This window comes from Podarcis gaigeae (assembly GCF_964106915.1).
Source record: "Podarcis gaigeae genome assembly, chromosome: 4".
In the NCBI taxonomy this organism is placed as follows: domain Eukaryota; kingdom Metazoa; phylum Chordata; class Lepidosauria; order Squamata; family Lacertidae; genus Podarcis; species Podarcis gaigeae.
This window is the reverse complement of record NC_139677.1, coordinates 80,275,135-80,296,405: the sequence shown is the minus strand read 5'-3', so window position 1 is coordinate 80,296,405 and position 21,271 is coordinate 80,275,135. Positions and strand designations below refer to the sequence as shown.

Genomic DNA, 21,271 nt, shown 5'->3' with positions numbered 1-21,271 from the left:
GATCTGAGGGCAATGAAACAATCGTTGAGACGGCTAGAGCGCCGGTGGCGGATAACTCATTCCGAATCTGACCGGACACAGGTTAGAGCTCAACGTCGAGCCTACCAAGTGGCGATAGCGGCGGCGAAGAAAAATTTCTTTGCCGCCTCTATTGCATCTGCAGAAAACAGCAGCAGGAGACTTTTTCAGGTGGTTCACAATTTAGCGGAACCACCTGCAACATCGGGGCCCAGTACGGGCCACATGTTCTCCTGCAATGATTTTGCAAAGTTTTTTGCAGATAAAATCGCTCAGATTCGGGAAGAAGTAGACTCCACCGTGGGAGCAGGGCCGGGGCGGGAGAGTGCTAGAGTTCTGTCTAGTCAAGTTGAGTGGGATCAATTCCAATCTGTTACCTCTGAGGATGTGGACAGGCTGCTTGGACGAGTGAAACCAACCACCTGTCTCCTGGATCCTTGCCCATCCTGGCTTATAAAAGCTAGCCGGGAAGGACTGGGTGATGGACTTCGTGGGGTGGTGAATGCTTCCCTCCATGAGGGAGCCTTCCCAGACCCGCTGAAAGAGGCGGTTATTAAACCGCTTCTTAAAAAAACATCTTTAGATGCGGCCACAATGGCCAACTATCGCCCAGTCTCAAATCTTCCATTCTTGGGCAAGGTGATTGAGCGAGCGGTTGCCGAACAACTCCAGGCACGCCTGGAAGAAGCGGACCATTTGGATCCCTTCCAGTCGGGATTCAGGCCTCATCATGGGACTGAAACTGCCTTGGTCGCACTGGTTGATGATCTCCGGCGGGCTAGGGACAAAGGTGAGAGCTGTTTCCTAGTTCTGCTGGATCTCTCAGCGGCGTTTGATACCATCGACCATAACATCCTTCTGGACCGTCTTGAGGGGCTGGGAGCTGGGGGCACTGTCCTACAGTGGTTTCGCTCCTTCCTCCTGGGCCGTGTTCAGAAAGTGGTGGTGGAGGATGAGTGTTCAGACCCCTGGGCTCTCACTTGTGGGGTGTCTCAGGGTTCTGTCCTCTCCCCCATGCTTTTCAACATTTACATGCAGCTGCTGGGAGAGATCATCAGGAGGTTTGGGCTGGGTGTTCATCAGTATGCGGATGATACCCAGCTCTACCTCTCTTTTAAAACAGAACCAGTGAGGGCAGTGAAGGTCCTGTGTGAGTGTCTGGAGGCGGTTGGAGGATGGATGGCGGCTAACAGATTGAGGTTGAATCCTGACAAGACAGAAGTACTGTTTCTGGGGGACAGGAGGCGGGCAGGTGTGGAGGATTCCCTGGTCCTGAATGGGGTAACTGTGCCCCTGAAGGACCAGGTGCGCAGCCTGGGAGTCATTTTGGACTCACAGCTGTCCCTGGAGGCACAGGTCAAATCTGTGTCCAGGGCAGCTGTTTACCAGCTCCATCTGGTACGTAGGCTGAGACCCTATCTGCCTGCGGACTGTCTTGCCAGAGTGGTGCATGCTCTGGTTATCTTATCTCCCGCTTGGACTACTGCAATGCACTCTACGTGGGGCTACTTTTGAAGGTGACTCGGAAACTACAACTAATCCAGAATGCGGCAGCTAGACTGGTGACTGGGAGCGGCCGCCGAGACCATATAACACCGGTCTTGAAAGACCTACATTGGCTCCCAGTATGTTTCCAAGCACAATTCAAAGTGTTGGTGCTGACCTTTAAAGCCCTAAATGGCCTCGGTCCAGTATACCTGAAGGAGCGTCTCCACCCCCATCATTCTGCCCGGACGCTGAGGTCCAGCGCCGAGGGCCTTCTGGCGGTTCCCTCAATGCGAGAAGCAAAGCTGCAGGGAACCAGGCAGAGGGCCTTCTCGGTAGTGGCGCCCACCAGCAGATGTCAAAGCGATAAACAACTACCTGACATTCAGAAGACATCTTAAGGCAGCCCTGTTCAGGGAAGTTTTTAACGTGTGATATTTTACTGTATTTTTGGTTTTTATGGAAGCCGCCCAGAGTGGCTGGGGAGGCCCAGCCAGATGGGCGGGGTATAAATAATAAATTATGATGATGATGATGATGATGCTATATATTTGTGAAAAATTGTTTCCAGAGCATTCACTGGCGAGAAGCCCTAAATATACTGAAGTTGGTAGTTTCGCGCTCAGCAAGCCTGGTTTTGCCCTCCTACCAGCAGCACAGCGATCTTTCAAAAATGGAAATACATCGTGTATGGAACAACGCTTCCAAAGAACTACCTGGGAAAACGTTAGACTTCCATTTTGATATTTCGGAGGTACTATATTTTTGTCGCGATAAATCTGTGTGTCCAGTGCATATCCCTTTGAAAGCTGAAACAAATAGAAATACTGTATCATTTTAAAGCACATAAACATGGGTTTCAATGAGGCATGTGGACAAGGTGCTTGGAATTGTGTGGTTGACTACTTGCACTTTGAACTGTTGCCCCTCGTGGCTGATAGAAACTAGCAGGGAGGGGACAGCTGGCTGGGCCGGGGGGGCGGGGATTAATGCCTCCTTGTGAGAGAGGGGCTGTCCCTGCCTGATTAAAGGAAACAATGGTAAAAACCATTCCTCAAGAAACCCTCCCTGGATTTGGAGACTCTAAGTGACTTCCAGCCAGTTCCCAGTCTCCCTTTCTTGGGCAAACCAGATCCAGGGTTGCCACAGATCAGATCCAGGTGCTCTTGGAGGAGACTTAATTTCTAGAATGATCAACTTCAATCAGGGTTTAGGCCCAGGTTTGACACAGAAGCTGATCCCTGTATGATGACCTCTGTTGAGGAGGGGGAAATGTGTCCTGTTAATTGTCCTCAACCTCTCGGTGGCTTTTAGTACCATCGACCATGGTATCCTTCTGGAATGACTGAGTTAGGGGAGGGTGGCACCGTTTTGTGGTGGTTCTGGTCCTACTTGGATGGTGGTTCCCAGAGGGCAATGCTTAGGGAGTGCTCTTCTGCCCTGCCTTATGGAATTGTAGAATCATCGAATTGTACAGTTGGAAAGAACTCCAAGGGTCGTCTGGTCTAACCCTCTGAAATGCAGGGATCTCAGCTAAACCATATTTGACAGATGGACATCCGACATCTGCTTAAAAACCTCCAAGGAAGGAAAGTCCACCACCTCTCGTGGGTCCAGCGTCAAAAAACTCTTACTGTAAAGCCCTTCAAAATGCTAAATACTGTTCATTGTTTTCTTTTAAGACTCCAATTATTGGGAGGCGATATGATGAGCTACAGAGTTCTTCAGGCAGGGATGGAAAGCCTAGAATAATGCCTGTCACTCGTAGCACTTCTTCAACATCTTCTGGGTCTAACTCCAATGTCCTTGTTCCTGTTAGCTGGAAGAGGCCTCAGTATTCTCAGGTAAAATCTAGGGATATCTGGAGAAGTGCTGTCAGTTGTCCCCCGTGTTACAGAGACCTCTTGATTTCAAGCAAAACTCAGCCCTATGCTGTGGAACACTTTCAGCAGACATCTGGCAGACAATCCTCACTTTTGACATTCAGGCGTCTCTTGAAGACCTTTTTGTGCTAACAGGCCTATGTAGTGGTTTAACATTTTCTCGAGTAGCCCATCATTTTAAAAATTGTTTTGTATTGCTTTAAAAAAATTTTAATGTTCCTGAACCACCCCCCTGGTATTTTATGGGAGGGTGATATATAAATATTTTTATAAGTAAACAAAATGCCTACCCAGTTTCAGGAATTGAGCTTTTGAAAAAAATCCTAAAACACCTACAAAAACTTTATCCATATGAAATTATAATAGACAATGTTTGACTAAAATTAGGAGACATCAGGAGTCGAGCTTTTGGTGTTTATTAAATGCTCCCTATTTTTTCTTCTATGATTTGAGCTCTGAAATGTGTGGCATTGCTTAAACTCCTTTTTCTTTCTCTCTCTCTCTCTCTCTCTCTCTCTCTCTCTCTCGGTCTTTCCCCTTTTTAAAAAAAGAAAAGGACAAAAGAAAAGTTAGTGCACGTTCTTACGCTTTGTGGTCAAGAAGTCGGCCTGAGCAAAAACCCTTCGGTAAGTCTCATATTTCTCCTTCTAGGGCTTATTTATAAACAATTCAAAGTTACAGCTCTAAATTTTATCTTCAGTTTGCTGGCATGATGTGACCCTTCCATATTGAATGTGTTTCTCAGCCAAACGCAAGCAATAGATGTGCCTGTTAAAACATTGTTGTTGGTTTAGGCAAGCCTATCCATACATCTAGATGCTGATGTGTTTTAATCTCTTTTACTGTTAAACTTTAATTATTTTTACATGCTTTAATTGCTTTTAACTTCTCTTTACTGACCACTATAATACTTCTTGCTAGCCAGTAGAGGTTTTACCAGAATCAAGTGGTATATAAATTTTGTTAAGTAACTAAAATAAAATAATGTGTCTACCCACCAACCCACTCCCCTTATCAAGAAATTATCTCTCAACGGCTTTGTTAAGATATGGCCCGCTGGCTAACTCATGTCAGAATTACTTAACTGTTCATTTAGGCATTGTGACTATTTGCCTCTGACCGTTTTACTTCCTGAACATTTTAGAAATTTGAAAATTCAAAGTCCATTTTGGCTGATACATATGGGAACAAAATAGAAGATAAAACAGTAGGGTAGAAATGAAAGCCTGGTTGTTGGAATTCCTTTTCGGCTAAACATATGGGTCTCAGAGTATGAGTCAGGTCTTCCATAGGTGACAAGAAATGGCTAGTAGTACATCTGTATCACCTGCCTAACATTTCCCAGTCTGCCCACTTTCCCACCCCAAGTTCAAAAATGTACATGCTGCATTTATTTATTTATTTGTTTGTTTGTTTGTTTGGGGTGGGGTGGGGTGGGGTGCCCTTACCCTCCAGTTTTTGTTTTTCCATTTCCTCTGCTAGAACTGATGCCAATCAGTAACTGTAGAAAATCAGCTGTAAGAGGCAGTTGGAAAAACAGCTGTTGCAGACAGACTTCTCTCTCTCCCACTTTTTCCCGACCCCCCACCCTCTCTTGCATCTAAGAGTGTATAGACACAGTCCACAAATAAACTGCCCCCATTGACGGAAAAGCACGAGTGGCACCATGGAATGATGAAGATCAAACGTATTTGTAAATAATAACAGCTGAAATGTAACACATTCTAATTTATCTGCATGCTTTCCCTTGTAACAATTGAGAAGCAAAAGGGCTGGCTTACCCCTTTTCCGTGCCCTTCCCGCAGTTGCATTCTGTTCCCATAAATGCATATAAATACTAAGGAAGCATCAATCTGCACCCATTAGGAGGTAGCTTGGACGTGTTCCTGCAGCTCATAGTTGCGTCTTAGTATGAGTTTAATCCGAAGGCACCTGTCCAACATAAATAATAAAAAGGAGCCTTCTAAAAATACCCACTGAAGGAATTAGGTGTGTACAGCTTTCTGAAAAGCCCATTAAACTAACAAAAGAGCGTCGTAGAGGAAGAGTTTGTTTTGTTTTTAATAGAAAAATCCCTCTTGACTTTTAGGTGATTTTTTCTTCATGTGGAGATTTGGATCTGATTGAGCACCAGACGAGCCTGGTGGCTTCCGAGGACGGAGCCCGCGAGCAAGAGAACATGGACGATTCAAACAGCGAGCAGCAGTTCAGAGTCTTTAGGGATTTCGATTTCCTCGATGTGGAGCTGGAGGACGGGGAGGTATGGTACATTCTCTCTCAACAAACTTTGCTCTTACTGCAGATTAAGCCACATTTTAGCACTTCCCCAACAGTAAATAATGTCCTCTTTATATTCTAGCAAAGCTTAGCTGAGCAACGATAAATGTTTACACAGTGTTAGTGCAATAGCCTAACTTTCGGCAGGTTACTATGCCCTTCCTTAAACATACACTTTTTTTCTCTTTATATGCTTCAATTTTTTAAAAAACAAAAACAAACCCTCAATACACACTTTAACGCATGCTACAGAAGACTAGGGCTGAACGTTTTAGTGATTTGTACTGATACTAAGGTTTCCGTGCATTAAAATTTTAAAGATTCACTACAGCCAAATGTCTGACATGCCCAATCATTAACAGGATGCATGCTTTGAATTTAATGAACACACTGCACAAGCCTTATAATCAGATGCTTTCATCAGTGCTCTCTCAAAACCTAAGCATAGGCCCGTGCATGTGTATATGTGCATACGTGATGTTTATGCAGCACAAACGCGATGAAATCCCCAGCACTTAAAAGCCCCTGTGCCTTTTTCTGCTCCACTCTATGGTGTTAGCAATTCTCATCAGCTCTCGTAGGAGAAAAACAGAAGCCCGAGGGCCTGCAATCAGGTCTTGGCAGGTAAAAGCCTGTCAGTTTGTCTTTGACCGGAGTTGCTGCGAGGGCATATTATCCAGCTTACATCATATACTTGAAGGGTATTGGAACGCCTTGCTTTTGTTTCTTTTTTTGGTAAGGCGTTTTACTGGTAATGCAGATCTGCTCCCTCTGGGAATAATTATATCGGTTTGACTGGAGAAAACGTCAGCATTAGGGGCTGGAGAAGGCAAGGCGCTGCCACATCCGTTGCGCCGTGGGGAAAAGGGCGGTTAAGTGAGGAGGAGGGGAAACAGGGCCAGAAAGCAAAGAGGGACAATTTTGGATAAGCGTTCTCATCCACGAGGGCATTCGCATGCTACCCTCCCTCTTTTCCTTACACCCGAAAGATAAATTCCCCTAGAGCAGGGGTCACCAACCTAAGGCCTATGGGCCGGAAGCAGCCCGTGGAGGTCGTTTGACCAGCCCACAAGCTGCCCCTGAACCAAGCCGCCCACTCGCGACTGCTCTAAACTAGCACAGCGCAGGGACTCGCTTCTGCGGTGCCAGAAATTGCGTCTGCAGCGGCAGAAATCACATCTGTGCAGATGCCGGAAATCACGGGCGCAATCTGGCCCAGGCAAGATAATCTTTGCTGACCCCTGCCCTAGAGTGTGTCCCAGGCCAACCTGTGATCTGCTGGGCAGTTGCAGCTGGCAGAGTTGCTTAACTGGCTTCTTGACATGGAGGTCACTGTGGTGTCAGGGGCAGATCAACAATAATTAACACGGCTAGCTTTCTATACACAGGCATTTGTTTATTTTAACTTTTTAAAATGCAATCCTCACCTGCAGCTTGGAGTAGAGCAGCAAGCGTGTATAGATCCCCTTTGACCTTCCAGATATTGCTGAACAAGAACTCCCATCAGCTCCAGGAAATAATGGCCAAGGACCAGGGATGATAGGTGTTGTAGTTGGGCAATAGCTGGAGGGCCAGCCTGCCTTGTGGGCTGCATTCAAATGAGTTGGAGGTGTGGGGCTGTGGCTGACTGAAGGATGAAACTCCTTAGTGCACCTTAATGAGTAAAGTCAATTAGGCGGCTCAGCTGCGATACAAAATGGATACAATGGGGCAACAGCTGGATAAGCAGCAATTAAACTAGTAAAAAAAAGAATTCAGATAAGTAGCCAGTCACTCCAGAAGCAAATTCCTTCAGGGACTGAAGAATAGCAAGCTGCTGGGGAAGGTGTCGAGATAGCTCCATAAGGCTGTCCTATATTAGCCCTTTAATAGCTCCAGTCCAGTAATTCTATTAGGATAGAGCTAGCAAACGATACAAGGAGCAACAGCATACTAGATGTCTTATCAGAGGAGCACTGGTTTCTCATGGTACTTGCTTGAAGAGGTTGTAAGTAGCACAGCAATAAAATATATAAATATAATTGAGAAATAAAGTAAGTATTGTTTCTTTCCAGGGGGGAAATTAGAAGGAAATTGCCACCTAGCTAATGCTATCCTAGCTTTCTTTAATATATTCTCTTTAAAACCTGTGTGACTAACTCAGTTTAGTGTGTGAGAATAGATCTTTGGTTTGCATGATTTAGAATTTGTGCTCAGACTGGTATTAAATCCATTTGTAGTGAAATCCTGTGCATGTTGACTCAGCAGTATTTTCCATTGTGGACAAATGGGTTTGCTATGAGTAAGACTTGCCTTGCTTGCACCTGAAGAGACTCCAAAGTCCTACTTTGTCTCTTTTCCAGAAGCCAGTTTTTAATAAACTTTATGAAATAGTTTTTAAAGAGGAATTATGGATTGGTTTGTCATACTACAGGCAAACACTGGTCACCACAAATGAGTTGTACAAATGGAGAAATTATGGTGCTGCTGTTTGGCTCCCACACACCCTCAAAATCTGCTCCGGGGTTCTGGGGAGCCTATTGCGCAAGTAGAACCTCATGCTATAGGAGTCCTAAATTATTTATTAACTTCTATGCCACCTAATGGGACGCGGGTGTCACTGTGGTCTAAACCTCAGAGCCTAGGACTTGCCAATCAGAAGGTCGGCGGTTCGAATCCCCGCGACGGGGTGAGCTCCTGTTGCTCAGTCCCTGCTCCTGCCAACCTAGCAGTTCAAAAGCACACCCAAAAGTGCAAGTAGATAAATAGGTACCGCTCCGGCAGGAAGGTAAAGGGCTTTTCTGTGCGCTACTCTAGTTTTGCCAGAAGTGGCTTAGTCGTGCTGACTACATGACCTGGAAAAACTGTGGTCAAACACCGGCTCCCTTGGCCTGTAAAGCGAAATGAGCGCCGCAACCCCAGAGTCATTCGCGACTGCATTTAACTGTCAGAGGTCCTTTACCTTTACGGTAATAATAATAATAATAATAATAATAATAATAATAATAATAATAATTTATTATTTATACCCCGCCCATCTGGCTGGGCCTCCCCAGCCACTCTGGGCGGCTTCCATAAAAACCAAAATCACACGTTAAAAACTTCCCTGAACAGGGCTGCCTTAAGATGTCTTCTGAATGTCAGGTAGTTGTTTATTGCTTTGACATCTGCTGGAAGGGCGTTCCACAGGGTGGGCGCCACTACCGAGAAGGCCCTCTGCCTGGTTCCCTGTAGCTTTGCTTCTCGCAATGAGGGAACCGCCAGAAGGCCCTCGGCGCTGGACCTCGGTGTCCGGGCTGAACGATGGGGGTGGAGACGCTCCTTCAGGTATACTGGACCGAGGCCGTTTAGGGCTTTAAAGGTCAGCACCAACACTTTGAATTGTGCTCAGAAACATACTGGGAGCTAATGTAGGTCTTTCAAGACCGGTGTTATATGGTCTCGGCGGCCGCTCCCAGTCACCAGTCTAGCTGCCGCATTCTGGATTAGTTGTAGTTTCCGAGTCACCTTCAAAGGTAGCCCCACGTAGAGTGCATTGCAGTAGTCCAAGCGGGAGATAACCAGAGCATGCACCACTCTGGCGAGACAGTCCGCAGGCAGATAGGATCTCAGCCTACGTACCAGATGGAGCTGGTAAACAGCTGCCCTGGACACAGATTTGACCTGTGCCTCCATGGACAGCTGTGAGTCCAAAATGACTCCCAGGCTGCGCACCTGGTCCTTCAGGGGCACAGTTACCCCATTCAGGACCAGGGAATCCTCCACACCTGCCCACCTCCTGTCCCCCAGAAACAGTACTTCTGTCGGTAGTTTAGTGCGCCAGCTTTCTAACCCCTCATTTGGGTATATTATGAAACACAACAGAGGTTGCTTTCACAGATTTGTAAATAATGCTAATCTGTGAATCCTTAAAAGTGAAACTAAATTTGGCAGTAATCTCACCCCGCCCCCCGACCCAGCTACTAGGCCAAAGGAAAGGTGGGAGGAAATGTGTGAGTCTAGCAATTTGCTTGGGTTTGTTGAGACTCAGCCATGTAGCACCAAACAGTGGCGTAGCTTGGGGGGTGCAGGGGGGGCCGGCCGCACTGGGCGCAACATCTGGGGGTTAGGGTTAGGGGGTGCAAATCCACGGGTTATGGGGCACAAATTACTTGCCTTGCTACGCCACTGGCACCAAACCAGGGTTTATTGTTTTACGTGCCCTTTCTGCAATGCTTTGTCCATGGAGGCTTGCCTGGTGCCTTTGTTCTGTATCTTTTAAGCGCCAGGCGAAAACATTCCTCTCTGAGGCCTTTGACTAATTAAATAATCTATGGCCTTTTAAAGGGGGGTATTGCTTCTGTTTGTTACTATGTTGTGCCTTTTTGTGTGTGTTTTTTAATATATATTGTAAACGGTCCTGTGATCCTCAGATGAAGGATGGTTTAGAAATTTAATAAATATTGTTACTTGCAGGCATGGCCACTGTGCCTCCTAATATGGGTTTGGAATACTGGTGATTTCTTAACCATAGTTAAGAAATTGAGTGAGCTGCAGCTGCTTTTCAGCCAGTGTTTGCACATGCACTTCAGCTATTATCTGCAGTATTCAGACACACAGCCTTGTTTGCTGCTGTAGACAAAGGAGTGAGGTGGACAAAAGGAGCTGTTATACCTACTTTGCACATTTTGGTGCAGTTCTCTGGGTTATAAACAGGCCATCCCATTTCTGTTAATGCATTTCATGCATTTATTTTTAAAAAATACACCAATTTTCTCTCAAAAATATAATGCTGTTTACCCACTAGTTTCAGGAGGAATAGCAATTATTCTGTCAGGAATCTGAACGGAAATAGCAGAGGGGCTTTCCCCTTTACTTAGATAGTTCAAACTGGGGACTTATTTAACTGTACAGTGTCTGAAATACCGCAGGACCTCTCAACCGCTCCAGGTTTCACATGGGAAGTTTGACTCTTGTGACCCGTATTCAGAGTTTACATGTAGGGAACAGGCTAGCTCCAGGCTGGAATGATTGCTTTGAAGATACAAAGCCTTCAAAAGTGGAGTATATAATGGAAAAACACATTCATTCTTAACAATAGCAGTATTATTAGGCAGTGCTGTAACGTGTTTCCTGTTATTGAATCTTAACGTCTTTGCCCTGAAATGCCTTAACAAATAGCTTTTAAAACAATTAAAAACATAGAAGCAACTTTCGGCTTGACAGAAGTGGTGACTATTTGTTTCACCGTGCAATCCTCCATGGAAATAAGTCCCATTGAGTTCAATGGCTCTTCCTTCCAGGTAAATTGGTATAGGATTGCTGCTTCAGCGACGTCATAGACCAATAATTTAGACGTGGGAGATCTGAACTTCCTGTAGATATATGGGAATTAAACAGTGTTCGGAACTGCTAATACCGTTTTTCCGTACCTTGTTTTCCAGTTGCTCATATCATGCACAGATAAATGCTGATTAGATTATGAACAATCTAAGAGTCACCAGATGCCACAATTCAGTATTTTTTAATTAGGTTGTGAAATCAGTATCATGGTATTTTTAAGCTTCTGTAAAGTTACAAGAAGGGATAAGTTTATCAGTTTAGTAGCATTCATTTAGATTGTAGGGAAAATGTCTATAAAGAGTGTGTTTAAATTAAGTATGTTTACAAATACTTTTCTTTATTTGTTTCCTATTTGTTATATCTGCTATTCAGGAACTTCAGGTAAGATAATGCTATTTGAACTCACATGTGCTAGTAGATGTAATGCCTTGTTTGTATCTTGTGATATATTCTGCTTTTTCAGCGTGTGTGTGTGTGTGTGTGTTATGTGTTTAATGGAGGTTCCACTTCTTGCTATGCTTTAGAAATGTTTTATAGTTCTAAAGAACGAGGAACTGATTCAAGTGTTAAGTCTACTATAAAATCTCAAGGTGGGGTTCACAGATCTTGTTCACAGTGAGAGCCATGAAATAAAAAAATAATTGGGGAAAGCCCATAATGTTGCATTATAAGAAAAATTATTATTTTACTTATTCAATTTATATTCTGCCTTGCCTCCCATAGAAGCCTAGGGTGAATGGGAGTTGCCTGTTCATCTGCTTTTCCCATTCTTTGCAATCTTTGAACCTTGACTAGGTTCTAAGTGGCATATCATTGTGGCTAGGTTTTTTAATTTTTAAAAAAACATACTGTATATATGAATATATGTACAAGTGTTTATTCCAGCTATTTGTGCAAAAAAAAAAAAGAGAGTTCAAATTATATATAGAATTGCATAGCTTGATTCTTGCTGAATAAAACCGAGGTCTTTAATGGTAATGCTTAAGAGATCCTGCCAGCTTAAATCTCTGTGCCAATTCCAGACATTTAACAAGAATAGGGAAAGGCTGCAATTCTGCCTTGCATGCAGAAGGTTCCCAGGTCCAGTCCCCAAAATTTCCAGGTAGTGCTGAGAGCGTCCCCTGTCACTTACACGCATTTAACATGTGCACATTCAGCTTTACACACACGACAAATGTAAAAAGTAATAATAAGTAGAAAGGGGGTGAGCATCTAGGGGAAATAACTTTGGCAATCCCACCTAACGGGTTTTGACCATATGCATTTTTGGCGTTAGGTGCAATCTCTGGAACGCAATCCCCCAGATAAGTTGTGGGCTTACTGCATTCCATTACTCCAGTGTTAAAAGGCTCAAATAAGTAAAAGGTTTACATTTGAGCAAATGCAATAATGACAACTGTCAGTTTTTTATGGTAAAATCCAGATTTCTCCTCACCAAACATGCCTGAGGAATTGGGAGTCATAGTTAGATCTGCTTACCAGCCCCGATCTTTACTGAAACATTAAAATTTGGGTTTCTACATTTGTTTCAGTGCTACCTGCCAATATCTTAAATGTTGCTTTATTACTGGCAAAAATGTCCCACAAATACTCAGGCTCCATTTCCAGAATCATACATGTCTCAGTGGCTGAGGCTACAATCCTAAACATGCTTATTAAAGAGTAAGTTCCACTGAACATAGGGGAACTTACTTCTGAGTAAACAAGTATAGGATTGTGCTGTAAAACCTAAACTAGGAGTAAAACAGAGCATGTCTTTGTTTATCTTTTATTTAAAAAAAGTCAAAAATAAAATGGTTGTTGTTGTTTTTTTTTAATTGTACCTATGAAATTAATGTCTAATCTGTAAAGCAAAAGCGGGATTAAAACAGAAAGCTCTGCTGATTTGACACCTTGCACTGTGCATGCTAAATTGAAAGTGTTAGTTCTGCCTTCACTCTGCACTTGAGTATTGTGTTCATGTGTGTCGTACAGAAAACCTGGAATATTTTGCCTGAGGTTTGCTATTGTACCCTTTTCATAAACACATAATGCATAAAATAGCAATCGATGAAAACAATTTTGCTGCTGTTCCAACAGTTTGTGATAATTTCAGTGGACATAAATGCTGTCCAGCGGGTGGTGCCGTTTACTTTTAAATGGGGGTGTAGCTGCCCCATGGTCCTCAAAGTGCACCTCCCCATTGAAGATCAAAAGTTGACATGCAGGCGACTTTTTGGGTGGTGAAGAAGGGATTTGTTGACCACAGTGTTGTCAGCTCCCTTTAGGAATTGCTGTAGCTTCACCTTTCTGTATTATTCATATTTATGGATTATTATTATTCATATATTGCTAATCTATATGAAAAATAATTTTGCAGCTAAAAGTCTAACTTTCTTTAAATCCTTACTGACCTTATGAAATGTTGCTAAATAAAGCTTTGGGGGGTGGAGATTTGTTGTGGCAGAGAAAACAAACCAATGCTGTGATTGCAGGGTGAAAGCATGGACAATTTCAACTGGGGAGTACGCAGGCGTTCTCTTGATAGTCTGGACAAGTGTGATATGCAGCTTCTGGAAGAAAGCCAGCTTTCAGGAAGTACACCCAGCCTAAACAAAATAAACCATGAAGATTCGGATGAGTCATCGGAGGAGGAAGACCTAACAACAAGTCAAATTCTAGAACAGTCGCAACTAGTAAGTAGTTAAATTATAGGCTGCTGGAAGATACATATTATATATATGTGTGTGTGTGTGTGTGTGTGTGTGTGTGTGTGTGTGTATATATATATATATATATATATATATATATATTTGCTTTCGTAGATTTTCACGGGTACAGGAATGCAGGTTTTGGTGTCCTCGGGTGTCTTCCCGTGTAAAAGTTGGGGTGTCTAGGCGACGTTTCGACGAGGTCTCACTCGTCATCTTCAGGCTGGTGCTTTCGGCTTCTTGTTACTGGAACAGAGCGGGATCTCAATGTTTGAGTTCCTATAAATACTGTAGAGGGGGTGTGGTGTCTAGCCTCCAATGTTCTGGGCAGAGAGGAAGTTCCCAGGCTAGTGTGCCTTTTCTTCTTTTGTTCCTTAATTACTTGAGAGATACCTTGAGTGATTTCTTGAGTGATAAGTGGTACTCAGGATATCACTCAAGAAATCACTCAAACATTGAGATCCCGCTCTGTTCCAGTAACAAGAAGCCGAAAGCACCAGCCTGAAGATGACGAGTGAGACCTCGTCGAAACGTCGCCTAGACACCCCAACTTTTACACGGGAAGACACCCGAGGACACCAAAACCTGCATATATATATATATGTATATCTCCATGATTCTTACACACACACACATATATATATATCTCCATGATTCTTACACTTAAACTGATTGCTAGCAACACAGAAAGGGTTAGACCTTACATAGGTAAGTACGTTCTTCTTAATTTTCTTTTCATAGTTGGCAAACATAAAAAGATTCAGGCAGCAATTCAGGAGTAAGCTCCGTTGGATCCAGTTGAGCCTACTTCTCAGTAGACATATATAGGATTGCACGGTTAGAGGCAAGTTCTGCATACAGAAAATATCAAATGTGATAAGTGGGTCTTTATTCCATTGGTTACTATATGTCACATTCAGTTAAATGCCCCCCTTGAACTCTCCCCCCCCATTTGATAATGTAACTTTTGTTTTCCGTAAAACATCAAAAAGGAAGGAAAGCAATAGCCTGGAATAGGCTTTCAAAACAGATTTTAGTATACACAGAAAGCTTAATGGAATTCATAAGATCACAAGCTTAAACTGTTTAGTGATCACTAGTGGAGAATATTACATTATTTTCAATATTATTATTTAGAGGCTCTTCATAGGAAAATGGTGTCATTTGCTGGGCACAATCCACACCAGTTTGCTTTGTGCACACTCCACTGAAAATCAACAACGCAAGGGTTTGTGAAGCTCCCGTTTCATTTCAGTGTCGCTTCTTCAGGAGGGATTCCATCCTGCCTTTAGCCTTAGCCTTGTTCCTTCTTTTAACAGATCATGACACTTTCCCCTTCTGAGGACACAAACCACATTGACTCTCTTTCCACACCATGTGAAGCATCTTCAACAGCTCCGCCTCCTTTCAGTTCAAGAACTTCCAGTTTTAATGCTTCTTTGCCTGAAATGAATAATCTCCAGGTGTCTGAAGGCTCAAAGGTGAATGAATTTTATCTAAGCAATTTTATTAAATAGAGGGGGAGCGGTGGTTCGGGATATGGTGTTTGTCTGTTAAAATATCCAATTTTATTGCTTTACATCAGATTGTACACTTTGATTCGGCATGTCCAGCTATAATTAGTGCCGATTAAAATGTACGAGTTTCTCAGCCTTCAGAATTGCCAGCATCACCCTTCCACCAACTTTAATACAGCAGTACCAAAAAAATAAAAATAAAAAATAGTCCTGTGGGTGGAAGCATGAATTCCGTTCTCCTCCCCCCACCCTGCAAAAAATGTGGGCGCTGTATTGTGCAGCTGCCTGCCTCGGGCTCCATTCTTGCCTGTTTGGTCTACTTTCAGAATGCTGATTACAGTAATGCACTGAGTTTGGTAAATAAAAGAATGTAAATGCTGCTCTGTGTAGCTGCCTGAAACGAAGCATGCCGGGGACACAGTTATCAAAGGTTGGTAAAAGTTTAATAGAAATACCTTGTATTTGTTTCTGTAGCTTACTTTTTTTGGGAAATGTTTCTATTTGAGAAATATTGACAGAGCTGGTAAGTCAAACTGAGGCAGGCCGCGTTAAATAAGTGCTTTGTATGGGACATTTTGACCACTGCGCCAGTGAAGTGTCAACACTATTGCTTTATGCTGCAGGCATGTTATGATGCCGCAGGGTTAGGGGGGAAAAGCAGGAACAATAAATGGATCGCTCTATGGGAGAAAGCACTTGTCGCTGCACATGAAGTGTAACCTATCATTAACGGCAGTAGAAATCGTCTCAGAGAAGTAGGTAGTTAGGTTTTGCCACATTCCGCTAAGTTTGCTTTTCACTGCATGCAAAAAGCATTTCACTCTTTAAGTTTTGTGTTGCATTGGGGTTGTTCAGGCAGGATCCAAGGGTCATGTGGTGAGTTCCATATGTATAGTGGAGTTTCTGGAATCTGAAACTCAAAGGAAACTCTGGGTGTCCTGCAGTACATCTCAGTGGGCTGTGGTTGGGGAGCAGAACCCAATGAACCTCTGTGGAAACTGGTCACATCCATGCCATGCGTTTGAAGCACATGGTCATCGTTCCCTGAGAATCCTGGGAACTATACCCACCCCCTACACAGAGCTGCAGTTCAGAGCACTGTTAACAAACTACAGTTCCCATGATTCTTTGCGGGAAGCCATGTGCTTTAAATGGGACCTGCATCTAGGAAGTGCTGGACTCTGTAGTGGTCTCTAGTACAAAGGGGGGAGTGCAGGGAACCCACAGTCCTCACACTCCATCAACATACTCACCCAAGGAACCAGGAAACCACATGACCTCCACCCTGGCTCAGGTCCCTATCCTGTTGTCTCTCACACGCACACACATCCCCATGAGCAGAGGCAGCAATGGGCCAGGCTAGAAGTCCAGATCTGGTGGCAAAGCACCTGACTTACCTTAGTCTCCCTTCCTGTAGTTTTACTCAAGACTTGGGGAAACATGTGCCCTGGTTTGGGACCCAACTGATAACTATACAACCCTTGCTAGGGCCAGGCTTAGGGTTCTCCTTAGAGAGCCGATTCCTGGGTCCAGTAATGATGCTGATAACAATCAGGAATTGGCCATAAATTGTTAAATGGTCCTGCTGACCCAAAACTTCCTGTAGATTCAATGAGCATCTAAAATTCAGATATCTATCTTAGATTTTCACTTTATTCCTAGGGAGTTACCATGCCACCGGATGCAAATATAGGCTACTGTTCTTGGGAATGCAAACAAGAGTGTGCGTCCTACTGAAGGTCCAGCCAACTGCTATGCAGATTGACCCTATACCACACCAACAGGGATCAAGAATTCTGTAGTCTTAGAGACCACAGAAAGAACCACCCATAATAAACATATATTGGTCTCTAAATTAGAGTATTCTTAGCTTAATCTTCTGATCCATTTATTCACTTCCCTGGGGTGGGTAGGATATTTTTACCTGGGATCTGTTCTCAAACTCTTCCTAAATACCATATCGGGAGGAAATATAATCTGAACAGGGTCTCTGGGGTAGCAAAGAACCAAGTAACAAGACCCTCATCTTGTGCACAAGGTGTATAAAACTAACAAATGGAACTTCTCTTAAGCTCTCAGTGGAAAGGGATGAGAGATATTTTATTGGGTGTACCTGCTGTAATACATTTGGTATTTCCTGTACTTTTTGTTTTGGTAGGTTCTGATAATGGCAGTTCTTTATTGTTTATGGTGTGTTTTACTGCAGATAGCTTGTTTAAAATTTTATTATAGTTTTTAAATTATTGTTACCCGTTCTTGGATCATGAAAGTGATGAAGGGCAGGATAACAATAAATGGTAACCAATTCAATCCCCCCAGACTGAAGGTGGCCAAGAAGAGGAAGATACCTCTGTACAGGAAGATGATCTCTCCGGCTCTACAAATGAACTCCCTGCAGCTTTTGAATATAGCGACAGCTTTAGCCTAGATATGACAGAGACTGAAGAAAAAGGTGACCGGTTGATGGATCGATATGCACTTACCAGGTATGTATGTATTTTTTTATTTTAACTTTTTATATCCTGCTTTTTTAAAAAAAAATATGAAGTGGTTAAATAAAAATAATAATAAATTCCATAAAACACAGTGAGGCAGTTCAAATGACTAAAATCAATTTCTTAAAAATAAAACCGAGAGCAGCAAGATAAAGCAATTCTGATTAAATATACGGAGTCAGTGCTTTAACCTATAAGGGTATGCCTACTATGTGACATTGAACAAGAAATTCTGAGCACAGAATACATGCAGTTACATGGCAGTCCTGAATTTGAGTATAGGGTCAAATCAGGTCATCAGATCCTTTACACTCTGTCCTCACTAAGAGGGTGTAGGCATGGGCACAAAACGGTATGTAGCCTCACTTAACTGTTCTTTTTACTTATAAGTTTCTTATTTGGAAATATAACAACAGTAGCATAGCCTCGCTATCGGCTCTTAACCTAGAATTTGTGGCTTTCTTTCAGTTTTGGAGAAGGCGACAGGAATGTCTCGCCTCCTCCGTCTCCCTTCTTTTCTGCTATCCTGGCTGCATTTCAACCAGCTGCATGTGATGATGCAGAAGAAGCTTGGCGTAGCCATATGAACCAGCTCATGTGTGACTCAGATGGCTCCTGTGCAGTATATACATTTCATGTGTTCTCCTCCCTGTTTAAGGTAAGCAAAAAGTGTTCTAGAATCCCACATGGCTGACATTTTGTTGAAACCCACAATATGTTCCTTAGACTTTGCAGGTGTCGATAAATCTAGACCCTGATTATTTTCCACAGCCCATCAACATTTATTGGGGGGCAGGAGGTTTTAATTTTCCTGATCTTGCTGTGTGCTATCAAGCAAAAGTATAATGAGAGTTATTTATTATTGCAGTGGGTTTGATGATAGGTAGACATTGGTCCAAAGAGGCACACTTGGTAAGGTCAAAGAGGGAAGGTGGCCCATTATGCTGGGTTGCAGGTACTTTGTTTTGGATTAAGGAGGGTTAAAATCGCCCTCCCTGGTTTATCTCTTCCCTTCTTAACCCTCCGTATGTGCCCTTCTTTGTTTCCTGAGCTACCAAGGTACTTGTCCCAAGGAATCTATGCCTGGATGTTTCTGTTTCAATTACAGTGGTGCCCCGCAAGACAAATGCCTCTCAAGACGGAAAACCCACAAGACGAAAGGGTTTTCCGTTTGCGAGTTGCTTCGCAAGACGAATTTCCCTATGGGCTTGCTTCACAAGAAGAAAGCCCATAGGGAAATCTCCGGGGACCTCTTTTAAATGCTGGCGGTGGGGAGCAAAGCCTTTCCCCCCCTCCGGCCTTCAGAAGAGGTCCAGGAAGGCCGGCGGGGGCCGAAAGGCTTTGCTCCCCACCGCCAGCATTTTAAAAGCAGTGCGAGATAGCAGGGAAGCGCTTCCCACTATCCCGGACGGCTTTTGAAGGCAGGCGGGGGGGAGCAAAGACTTTTGCCCCCCGCCCGCCTTCAGAAGAGGTCCTGGACCTCTTCTGAAGGCCGGCGGGGGGCAAAAGTCTTTGCTCCCCCCTGCCTGCCTTCCTGGGAGAGCGGAGAAATGCAGCGCGTTTCTCCGCTGTCTCGGACGGCTTTTGAAGGCAGGCGGGGGGGAGCAAAGACTTTTGCCCCCCGCCCGCCTTCAGAAGAGGTCCTGGACCTCTTCTGAAGGCTGGCGGGGGGCAAAAGTCTTTGTCCCCCCTGCCTGCCTTCCCGGGGGCTTTTAAATCGCGGAGAAGTCTTCCGCTGTCCCGGGGTTTTTAAAATGCTGGCGGGCGGCAGCGAAGGCTTCGCTGCCGCCCGCCAGCATTTTAAGATCGCCCCGGACAGCGGAGAAGTCCTCCACTGTCCTGGGTTTTTTAAAAATGCTGGGGGTGGGAAGAAAAGCCCTTGCCCCCCCCCCAGCCTTCAGAAGAGGTCGGGGGACAGACTGTCCCCGGACCTGGTCTGAAGGTGGTTTCCATAGGAACGCATTGATTGATTTTCAATGCATTTCTATGGGAAACCGTGCTTCGCAAGACGAAAAACTCGCAAGAAGAAAAAACTTGCGGAACGAATTAATTTCGCCTTGCGAGGCACCACTGTAGCAATAATCGCGCCTCGGATTAACCTCATTGGCTACGATACTGCCACTGCGCAAAGCTATGCCTGCAAGTTTCTGGTGTAGGGTTGTAGATATAAGTGCAACTTTGCCATTGCAACCCACAGATTCCAGTGTAGGTTTTTTAAAATTGCTTTGTTAAGTAGGAGAGGCATTAGAAAGGTTTAGTGATAAGGCAATCACTTTTTCCTTTTAGCTCTTCTGCTGTGTGATGTAAGCTGCACGCCATGATGCTACTGCTTTAATACCCATGTTCCCACAACAGTTTTCAAGATAAGAGTGAGGATATGTTATCAAATGTTTCCAGTTTCTCAGACGCTCTAAATAAAACCATAGTATGTTTTGGTTCCTACATGGCTTGAGCAGTCCTTAAAAGTAACTCTGTAGTTTACAGCAGAAAACTGTTTAGAAACCATTTAGAAAGCTATTTACAGAAATCTCTCTATCAGCTAGGGAAGCAGGAAGAGAGTCTTGGTGTGCAATAGTTTCCAGATGCAGTTCAGTATGTTGGAACACTCTCAAGCGGCCCAGGCACCCTTGCCAAGCAGTTCTGGCCAGAGGGGAAAACAAACACAAAGAAGCCTCTCTCATGATTTCCCCTCCTGTAAACTTGGCATCAGAACACCCATTTCATTGTTTGATAGACCACTTGACATTGAGTATTAACAAAACAATGCCCAGAATGGGCAGAGAAGTCTCATGTTGGTTGTTACTAGTGACAAAACAGAATGAGCCAATGCTGCACACAGGTTCGGTCTAACAAGAAGGGAGTGAAGGGGGATTACAAAACAAGAAAGCAGGACAGAGAGCTACAGATTGATTGATTGATTGATTGATTGATTGATTGATATTGTGTGTGTGTATGTGTTCGTTCCCCTCTGCAGTATACATAAAGAATGAATGCAGTAGTTGGTGTATACCAAATTAAAATGTACATTAAGTTCTATCATTAAGTTCAGTAGCAAATGTGTTATGCATACTTTTGCTTTATAGAATATTCAGAAAAGATTCTGCTTTCTAACTTGCGATGCTGCCAGCTACCTTGGTGACAATTTGCGAGGAATAGGCTCGAAGTTTGTGAGCTCATCACAGATGCTGACATCATGTTCAGAATGCCCTACCCTTTTTGTAGATGCTGAAACAGTGAGTATTTTTTGCATGACTAACCACATTGAAGTGCCATTCATAAAACTATCAGAGTGGTGAAGACTCGGAAGCTGATTGTATCTTTTCTTGATAGACCTGTCTGGAAACATGTATTGAGACATAATAGGAGACATTAGGTATTTGTTACATTCTAACCAACTGCTTCAGCTCTTCTTCACGCTGGGTGGTTATAGATTAGGAGTCTGTAAATAGACAGTGCTAATAACTGAGTTATGAGTGCAGAATTCTTTCATTAACCAAAATTAAACGAAAGCAGGTTTCTATACCTCATAATTTTGAAGACAGGCTTGAAAGCATTTGGGCAACATTTGGTAAAATGTCAAAAGCTGGTGTTTGGTAGCTGTTTAT

At 43.7% G+C, this 21,271-nt stretch overlaps 2 protein-coding genes across 14 annotated transcripts in view; both read left to right on the top strand.

Moving 5' to 3' along the window:
* Window positions 1-21,271, top strand: part of LOC310843240 (cilia- and flagella-associated protein 337-like) — a 1,288,916-nt gene that overhangs the window by 360,823 nt on the left and 906,822 nt on the right. The gene's annotated exons all lie outside the window — the stretch shown is intronic.
* The window catches only part of FRY (FRY microtubule binding protein), a 193,758-nt gene that overhangs the window by 160,766 nt on the left and 11,721 nt on the right, over window positions 1-21,271 (top strand). For all 13 annotated transcript variants that reach the window (XM_083735729.1, XM_083735730.1, XM_083735724.1 and 10 more), the window contains 9 exons: window positions 2,075-2,257; window positions 3,186-3,347; window positions 3,938-4,012; window positions 5,476-5,646; window positions 13,439-13,639; window positions 14,974-15,135; window positions 17,491-17,657; window positions 18,135-18,324; window positions 20,750-20,899. In XM_083735729.1, the coding sequence (XP_083591855.1) occupies window positions 2,075-2,257; window positions 3,186-3,347; window positions 3,938-4,012; window positions 5,476-5,646; window positions 13,439-13,639; window positions 14,974-15,135; window positions 17,491-17,657; window positions 18,135-18,324; window positions 20,750-20,899 (1,461 nt within the window). The remainder of the gene's footprint in view (window positions 1-2,074; window positions 2,258-3,185; window positions 3,348-3,937; window positions 4,013-5,475; window positions 5,647-13,438; window positions 13,640-14,973; window positions 15,136-17,490; window positions 17,658-18,134; window positions 18,325-20,749; window positions 20,900-21,271) is intronic.